The sequence below is a fragment of the Lathyrus oleraceus genome, chromosome 3 (assembly GCF_024323335.1).
Source record: "Lathyrus oleraceus cultivar Zhongwan6 chromosome 3, CAAS_Psat_ZW6_1.0, whole genome shotgun sequence".
In the NCBI taxonomy this organism is placed as follows: Eukaryota; Viridiplantae; Streptophyta; class Magnoliopsida; order Fabales; family Fabaceae; genus Lathyrus; species Lathyrus oleraceus.
In genome coordinates this window covers 514,382,062-514,391,329 of record NC_066581.1, presented here as the reverse complement: position 1 = coordinate 514,391,329, position 9,268 = coordinate 514,382,062, and the positions used below count along the sequence as shown (strand labels likewise).

At 33.6% G+C, this 9,268-nt stretch overlaps 3 protein-coding genes across 4 annotated transcripts; 2 read left to right on the top strand and 1 right to left on the bottom strand.

The window, feature by feature from the left end:
- Positions 1–2,147: 2,147 nt before the first annotated feature.
- Positions 2,148–3,793, top strand: LOC127128547 (probable fructokinase-6, chloroplastic). Its single transcript, XM_051057894.1, has 5 exons — positions 2,148–2,373; positions 2,514–2,711; positions 2,827–2,964; positions 3,273–3,389; positions 3,572–3,793. Exons 1-5 carry the CDS (start codon positions 2,185–2,187, stop codon positions 3,704–3,706), a joined length of 777 nt encoding a protein of 258 aa, XP_050913851.1. The 5' UTR covers positions 2,148–2,184; the 3' UTR covers positions 3,707–3,793.
- Positions 3,794–3,814: 21 nt separating this feature from the next.
- LOC127128545 (ribonuclease H2 subunit A) lies at positions 3,815–5,385 on the top strand. 2 transcript variants are annotated; one of them, XR_007805949.1, is made up of 5 exons: positions 3,815–4,084; positions 4,166–4,253; positions 4,351–4,471; positions 4,650–4,729; positions 4,899–5,382. XR_007805949.1 is itself a non-coding variant. In XM_051057893.1 (4 exons), the coding sequence occupies exons 1-4, from the start codon at positions 3,929–3,931 to the stop codon at positions 4,654–4,656; spliced, it is 372 nt and encodes a 123-aa protein (XP_050913850.1). In that variant the 5' UTR covers positions 3,815–3,928; the 3' UTR covers positions 4,657–5,385. The 2 variants fall into 2 exon arrangements, 1 of the variants encoding a protein (XP_050913850.1); XM_051057893.1 differs by having other exon boundaries at positions 4,650–5,385.
- Positions 5,386–7,383: 1,998 nt separating this feature from the next.
- Positions 7,384–8,139, bottom strand: LOC127131908 (secreted RxLR effector protein 161-like). Its single transcript, XM_051060792.1, has one exon. The coding sequence runs from the start codon at positions 8,137–8,139 to the stop codon at positions 7,384–7,386; it is 756 nt and encodes a 251-aa protein (XP_050916749.1).
- Between the last annotated feature and the right edge of the window lie 1,129 nt (positions 8,140–9,268).

Sequence of the window (9,268 nt, the reverse complement as noted above, 5' to 3'; positions counted from 1 at the left end):
TACAGCTTTCTCTCTTACGGCAAGCTACTTTATTTTTTCCTCATGCTGTTTCTTTCATGTGAATACAACAAACTGGGGGATTTGATTCTTCTAGCTTGCTTACTGTATGTATGTTGTTCTTATTCAGGCTATGAATGCTTTATGGTTGCTTCTCTTTTCTCTGCCCGTGAATCTTCTTGCTTCTGCCTTGCCTTGTGTATCTTCTTCTGTTGTATCTCTCCTCTTTTTTTCCCTCGCTACAGCCATATGAAGTATTTATAATGGTGTGGATTAGGGTTTAACCTTGCTAAATATTTGGATCCCTTCCTATAATTTAGGAGAGTTAGCTATAATGGTGTGGATTAGGGTTTAACCTTGCTATCTATTATTATAAATAAATATTTATTAAATACAAATATTATTATAAATAATGAATAATTTAAATGACTTTTAACAAATAAAAATTAATTTAAATTTTAGTTACATAATTGAATTAAAATTTAAACCTATTTCTATTTTTACTTTCATCATTTTAAAAAAATCAAAATTATTCTTACTTATATCAACCAAAATTATTTTATAATTTATGGGCTTTAAAAAAAATGTTACTCTTATAAATAAATTTTATTAAGTAAAAAACGTGAATTACTAAATAAATACTATTTATAAATAATGAATAAATGGAACATGAGTGACTAAATTATAAAAAATAGTTATTATAATTTAATGAGCTTTAACAAATAAAATTAATTTAAAATTTTAATTATACAATTAAAATTCAAATCTATTTTTATTTATCATTAAATTAAAACTATTTTATTTATATATATAAAATTTATTTATATCATACAGATAACCATAATCATTATTATTTTTTATATCTGTATCACATAATAAATAAATTAAAATTTATAATTTATATGAGAATGTATGCTAATGAATGAATGCAAATGTGAAATGAATGTCATGCATGAATCAATTTATCATAAAAATTAACAGGCAAATTTTGGGGTATGACAGATGGGTCAATATGATTAGACCTTTGAGCAAAAAAGAGTTAATTAACAAAATAAAGCGTGATAAAGACTTAGTAAAAGAGTCACATGATGCTAGGGAATAGAAAACGTGTGTCAATTACCAAGATAAAAGGTGGAATAAAAGAGAGTAAAAATAGTAATATAATAAGGCAAATGATATTAAAAGACATTAAAGGAGTGTAACAGAGAAATGCAGACTGTAATGACACAAAACATGCGCATGCCAAAGAAAAATTAAAATAAATCAAGGACCAATTGATTGCACTACGCCAAAAATGACTTTTAACAGCGCATCTTAGACAGCGCTTTTAAAAGAAAGCGCTGTCTAAGGTTAAAATTAAAATAAAACACGGAAAATGTTCCAAAAAAGTAATGAAAGCGCTGTCTAAGGGGGGGTCTTAGACAGCGCTTTCTAAAAGCGCTGTCTAAGACCCCCCCTTAGACAGCGCTTTTAGAAAGCGCTTTTAAATATAGACCTTAGTCAGCGCTTTTGATAAAGCGCTGTCTAAAGTCTTTAAATTAAAAAAAAAATTAAAACCAAAAGCGCTGTCTAAAGTCTTTATTCCCTCCATGTCACGAAAAAAAAGTTATTCCCTCCCAAATCCTAAAAATCCTACATTCTTCTCCCAAACCCTCAATCAGAGCTTGCTTCTCTTTCTCCCAAATCCACTCCCCCTTCTTCCAACCCTCAATCAGAGCTTGTTTATCCTGTGTGAAAGATTCTTCCCCTAAACCCCATTATATGTGCGAAAATGGGATCCGAAGCTATGGTTCCAGAATGGGCATCGGAGCCTTGCATAATGGGAATCGACGAAGCCGGAAGAGGTCCCGTTCTTGGTCCTATGGTCTATGGCTGTTTATACTGTCCTCTCTCCTACAAGAAAACCCTAGCTACTTTGAGTTTCGCCGGTACTTTCTCAATCAACTTCATTCTCTTTTTTTTCTGATTATTTTATAATCAATTAAATTGGCACCAATGATATTTTGTGTTATTTAATCGTAAGTAAATATTTGGTTTTGGTTACAACCAATCTTCGACGGTGCCCCTAAGTAAGTAATTTTTGTTGTTTGGCATTACTGTATTTTAGTTTCATGAATCAGAAATCTTAAAGTTCTCTTCCAAACTCATTTTCAACATAAATAGGTTGGTGAGGATGAATTTGGATATATGCTTGCTGATATACTCAAGGAAAATAATGTAAACAACCAAGGGATGCGTTTTGACCCTGGTGCACGTACTGCCTTAGCATTTGTTACACTGAGGAGTGACGGAGAGCGAGAGTTCATGTTTTATCGTAATCCCAGTGCTGATATGCTGCTCCAAGAAGATGAACTAGACTTGGACTTAATCAGAAAGGTGAAAATTAAAACTTCAAAACATTGGTCGAGTCTATGTTCTTCCAACGTTTTCCACTTTAACTCTACCTAATTCCACTTTAACTCTACCTAATTCATATATTATTGTTGTAAAATTCTTCTGTTATTTATTTCTGGCAGGCCAAGATCTTTCATTACGGGTCGATCAGTCTTATAACAGAACCATGCAAATCGGCACATATAGCTGCTGCAAAGGCAGCAAAAGATGCCGGCGTATTTCTGTCTTATGACCCTAACCTGCGGCTTCCTTTATGGCCTTCTGCAGATAGTGCTAGAGAAGGGATTCTGAGTATATGGGAGACTGCAGATATCATCAAGGTTCTTTTATTCTTTAGTTTCCATTTTCTTGTTCCGTTCCATTGTTTAGAATACGAATTACAGGGTTATGTCAATACCTTCTCTAACAAAACCAATCTGATAATTGTATTTTCAGATAAGTGAAGAAGAGATTTCATTTCTTACAAATGGTGAAAATCCATACGATGACGCCGTTGTACGAAAACTTTTCCATCCAAACCTCAAGCTACTGCTTGTTACTGAAGGTTCAGAAGGCTGCAGATATTACACCAAGGTATGCCTTCCAAAAACCCTACTCCTTCTGGCCTCAATTAAGCAAAAGTAATTAATTATCTTTGTTATTAATCAATCTGCATTGTTTGACATCTATGTTTAAGAAATTAATTACTAACAAAAAAAATCATGCAGTGAAAAATTATTAGTTTGAAATTCTAATAACACTTATGCTTCTAGTTATAGTGTATTATCGACAAGACGACAACCATGATTTTAAACCTTTTCCATCTGCCATATTGCTATGAAGGATTTTAAGCTTGCCCATATCCACCGTTAATAACATCTGTCCTATCTATTTCTTTGCAGGAGTTTAGTGGTAGAGTGAAGGGAATGAAGGTGGATGCAGTTGACACAACCGGAGCTGGTGACGCGTTTGTGGCCGGAATATTATCACAATTAGCTACAGATCTTTCATTACTTCATGTGAGCATTGTTTTTCTGTCTCAAAGAAGTGTTCAATTTAAAAAGTTTTCATTGCATTTTACTGTCTTAAAATTTTAGCTTACTATTTCTATGATATCTTCCTGGTTATTTTTATTCAATATACATTATTTTTTTCTTCTTTGTACATAACTTTCTAAACATCATGTGGTTTAAACTTGCAGAAAGAGGAACAACTGAGAGATTCTCTCAAGTTTGCCAATGCTTGTGGTGCATTGACTGTGACTGAGAGAGGTGCAATACCTGCATTGCCCACAAAAGAAACTGTTCTGAATGCCCTGCTTGAACCTGTATTGTAATTTCACATCCCCATATTTATTTTTCTTTGGTGAATTTTAGGAACTTATTTAGTTAATGCAGTAAATAAGGCCCAAGTGTTTTAATAATTTGGCATATGCTTTTAACCGAGGTAAAATCGGCTACTGAAAGAGAAAATTGAGGCTTTTGTAACTTTTATTGTTAAAGTACTTGGGTAGTAATGTTAAGCAGATAATTGAATTATTAGAGATGTAATGTAATGTATGATTTGTGCTTTTCAGGTTTATATTGATACGGTCGGAGATCCAGGGAAATATGAGGCAAAAATGTCTAAAAATTTCCCATCTATCAAATTTGTGGTTGCTAAGAAAGCTGATAGTCTTTATCCTGTTGTCAGTGGTGCAAGTATAGCTGCAAAGGTATTTAACTCTCTTCTAAAACTACATCAGTATACTATAATGTTTTATTGTTTACTTAAAATCTTTAATCCAACCTTTTAGGTTACGAGGGACCGAGCTGTAAGAGATTGGGTGCTCGATGAGACTGCTGATAATATACACAGGAACTTTGGTTCTGGATATCCTGCAGGTGAGAGTGTCATGAGTACATCGCATATGATATTGAGTATTATATTGATTTACATTGTAATTATAATAAATATGGTTTTGTTTCTTTGTTAATGTAGATCCCGCAACCAAGTCTTGGCTAGAAAATCACAAACATTCTATCTTCGGTTTTCCAACATTGGTTCGGTTTAGTTGGGGAACTTGCAGCACTTATTTTAAAAGTGGTGCTGAAGTTTTATGGTAAGCATGCTAAATGCTTTCTTAATCTTTACTGAAATCTGTGTATAGCTCGCTTCATAAACATGCTTCCTTCTATTACGAGCTCTCCTTCCCCGGACGAGCTTCCTTCAACTTGTAAAAACTCTCCTTCAACTTTATTTGTTCTCTCTGTATGAATCTAACCCTTTCTTTTTCGCAGGTCTTAAACCCTAACTATTAAAGACTTTGTTTGTTCAAAATTTCTCAAACCTCAAAGAATTTTTGAACCTTTCATTACTAGTAAGTTATTTTTTTCCATTCGGTAATGTTATTCCTAACAAAAAATGGTTATTTCTACTCTAGTTTCTTATTTAATAAATTTTTCTTCTTCTATTTTAAATTTTGCTCTACCTTGCTAATTGGTACTACTTTCCCTATTCTTTCCATGATATTTTCGTTTTGAATGCAGGGGATGAAACATAAAATGAGTGTTAAATTGGTTTTAAATTTGGGTGGTTAGAGGTTTTCATTATATAGAATGCCAAGATGAGAAGCTTTTGGTATTTCTTATGACATGATACTAATCTGTGTGTTCGACAAGGATCAAAATGGTTTCATCACTGCAGCTGAGCTCTGTCATGTTATGACAAATCTCAGCTAAAAGCTGAAATATGAAGAGGTTGACGAGATGATTCGCGAAGTTGATGTTGACGGTGATGGTCAGATCAACTATGAGGAGTTCGTTAGAGTCATGATGGCTTATTTGTTTTTAAAATAATGTGTTTCAAATATTGTGTATAATTAAATTTTGATTTTTAATGTCAATAACGGCTGAATGCTTGCCCTTGGTCTTATAGGAATAAATAAATTTGGGACTGCTCTAGTTTTATTGTGTAAGTGTCATGCTACTATCACTTCCCTCAGCGTGGTTGATACCCATAAGAGGTCTTTGATACTAAGTACATGGTAGTGCATTTTTTAGATTCTATTTATTGATCACATGTTCTTGGGTTTACTATTCTATTCTAATTATGTGTATTTTTATTGTGTTAGTCGGAAGAGTTTAATTTTGAGTACATGGCAGTGCATGTCCCCAAGAGCAACACTGCAACTTTTCATTTCTTCACAAAGAAATTACGGTACAACAATGATGCTGAGGAGGAGAATGCTTATGTCATAAGGAAGCAACTTAAGGTATATGATCCTATAATCCAATTCACTATTTACTTGATGGTTGGTCACTAGTCTGTAGGGAATGATAATTTGCTTTTCAACTAGCTAAATTCCTTTTGATGCAATGTGTTACTCTTATATGGATGAATGTTCTTAGTATGTATTTGGTAACCGTTATGCCTGTTGTATTGGAAGACATATTCAACTTCAACTCTAGTATATTATTCTATTAGAAAGCTCAAAAGAACTAAGTAAGAAATATGAGATATGTTGCTCCTGTGATGGCTATGTAGTATTGAAGATCTTTCTACATTTTGCTACAAGTATTGGTCATGAAAGAGAGAATCATCAATATATGCTCCAAATAATAATCATGTAAGGTTGAATTGTTTTATGCTTTACATTCTAATTATTTTATAGTCTTCAAATAATAATATTATTTCAATTATATTACTTTTATTTTGCAGATTATGAATGATGATATTGATGAAGATTTTCAATCCATTGAAGATGAAGAGATTAAATTTTTAAATTTTTTTAATAGATGATGGTCATTTTAAAGATGTTATTTTGATTATAAATGATAATTGACATTAAGATATATACAATGAAGATGTTATTTTGATTGTGAATGATGTTTACTTTATGTTAATGATGTTTTTATATTAGGTTTTTGTATGACAAATTGATGCGCCCCAATGGTTTGGACGTGTCATTCGGATTCTTAGCACCCGCGACCGTCAACTTAGGTTTAATCTTAAGTAGATCGGATACCGTCAAAAATTGGTAGAAAAAAGGCCAAAATGGCATATATAAAATGTGATAATTGTCTGTCAAAATCTGGTTGAAAACAGGTAGAAATTCTGGTTTATAAACCTGGAAAAAATGTGGTTTAAAACAAAAGCTTCAAAAATTTTTGTATACCTTAGACAACGCTTTTGTAAAAAGCGCTGTCTAAGGGGGGGATTAGAAAGCGCTTTAGGCAAAAGCGCTGTCTAAGGGGGGGGGGGGGCTTAGACAGCGCTTTTTGAAAAGCGATGTCTAAGGTATACCTAAAAAAATTAAAATAGGAGGGTCTTAGAAAGCGCTTTTGGCCAAAGCGCTGTCTAAGGGGGTGGGGCTTAGACAGCGCTTTTCAAAAGCGCTGTCTAAGGTATACCTAAAAAATTTAAAATAAGAGGGTCTTATAAAGCGCTTTTGGCCAAAGCGCTGTCTAAGGGGGGGGGGCTTAGACAGCGCTTTTAAGATTTAAAAAAAGCGCTGTCTAAACCTTTAGCAGCGGAGGTTTACACAGCGCTTTAAAGCGATGTCTAAGGCTAAAAAAAGCGCTGTCTAAGGTCTTGTTTGTTGTAGTGTTGACATATAGGGACAAATCGATTGGCATGGCTTAAAACAAGTGAAAAATGATGGACCAGTCGATTGAGGGATAGGAAGCAATCGATTGGCATGAAGCTTCAACCAAAAAACAGAAGAAAAAAATTTTGGGCCAATCGATTAAAGGTGTGAGGAAATCGATTGCATGAACCTACTGTTAAAAAATTGAGAACAAAAACATAAGGACCAATCGATTGATGTTGTGAAGCAATCGATTGACATAAAAACAATTTTAATAAAAACTAACATTTACACATCAGATAAAAACATTTTATAAAATAAACATTTTCTAGCAACAAAGTTAAACATTTATTCATCAATTATAAATTTAAATGAAGAAGAGTGCATGTACCTTGTTAATTTTTGTGAGAAAAATGTTTATGAACTAATCGAGGATCTTGATTAGATTAGATGTCACTTCCGCTTAGAATACCAAGATCCCTTCTGATTTTATAAAATGCATCTCTTGCCAATGGCTTAGTGAAGATATCTGCTAGTTGATTTTGGGTATCAATGAAGGATATTTCAATGTCGCCTTTGAGAACATGATCCCTTAGGAAGTGATGACGTATATTGATATGTTTGGTTCTTGAGTTTATTATCGGACTCTTTGAAATATTGATTGCACTTGTCTTGTCGCATTTGAGAGAGATGCTTCCCAAGTTTACACCATAGTCGAGAAGTTGTTGCTTTAACCAAAGAATTTGAGCACAACAGCTACCAGCAGTGATATATTCTGCTTCAGCGGTGCTGAGAGCCACACTTACTTGCTTTTTACATGACCACGAAACTAGAGCATTTCCAAAAATGTGACATGTTCCACTCGTGCTTTTTATGTCTGTTTTGTATCCTACATAATCTGCATCAGAGAAACCAACAAGACTATATATACTACCTTTGGGGTACCATAAGCCAACATTGGATGTTTCTTTGAGATACTTCATTATTCTTTTTACATCAGTGAGATGAGATTCCTTTGGAGATGCTTGAAATCGAGCACATAAACATACACTAAACATAACATCGGGTCGACTAGCCGTTAGATATAACAAGGAACCGATCATACCTCGATACTTAGTGATATCATTTGGAGTTCCGGATTCGTCCTGATCAAGATATGTCCCTGATCCCATTGGAGTGGCTATATCTTTGAAAGCATCCATGTCTAATCTTTTGAGAAGTTCTTTTCAATATTTAGATTGATTGATGAATATCCCTTCCTTTGTGTTGTTTGATGTGCAACCCAAGGAAGTAGTTCAACTTACCCATCATGGACATTTCAAATTCTCCTTGCATGATTGTTGAGAATTTTTCACATAAGGATTCATTTGTGGATCCAAATATGATGGCATCTACATAAATTCACTAAGATAGTATGATGGTTGATCATTTTGATAAACAAAGTAGTATCCACTTTACCTTTTTCGAAACCATGTTCGCAAAGAAAGTTACTTAACCTATCATACCAAGCCCTTGGTGCCTGCTTCAATCTGTACAAGGCCTTTTTGAGTTTGTACACATGATTGGGATGTTTGAAGTCTTCAAATCCTGGAGGTTGACTTACATAAAATTCTTCAAGTATGTATCCATTTAAGAATGCGCTTTTAACGTCCATTTGGTACAACTGAAAATTCAAAGAGCAAGCATATGCCAACAATAATCTAATTGCCTCTAGTCTAGCAACCGGAGCAAAAGTTTCTTCAAAATCTATACCTTCTTCTTGATTATAGCCTTGGGATACCAATCTTGCCTTGTTCCTTACAATGATACCATTTTCATCTAGCTTATTTTAAAAAATCCATCTAGTACCAATAACATGCTTACCTTTTGGTCTAGGAACTAGATCCCATACTTGATTTCTTTCAAATTGATTAAGTTCTTCTTGTATGACTAGAATCCATTGATCATCGTCTAAGGCATCTGTGACTTTAGAAGGTTCTATTTGAGAAACAAACGCCATGTTGAGACAAGCATCTTTAAGATTCAACCTAGTAGATACTCCCTGATTTATGTCTCCAATGATTTTGTCAATAGGATGATCTCTATGCGTTCTCCATTCTTGAGGAAGATCTTCTTGATTTGTCTTTTGTTGGATGATTTCCTCTTGATCTTTTATTTGATCATCATTATTAACTTTGATAGAATCTTCCGAATGATTTCCCATAATCTCATCATCATCACAATTAACTTCATCCTCTTCCGAGGTGTTAGATTTATCAAAAGAAACATGAATAGATTCTTCAATTGTTAAAGTTCTTTTACTATATATTCTATAAGCTTTACTAGTAAGAG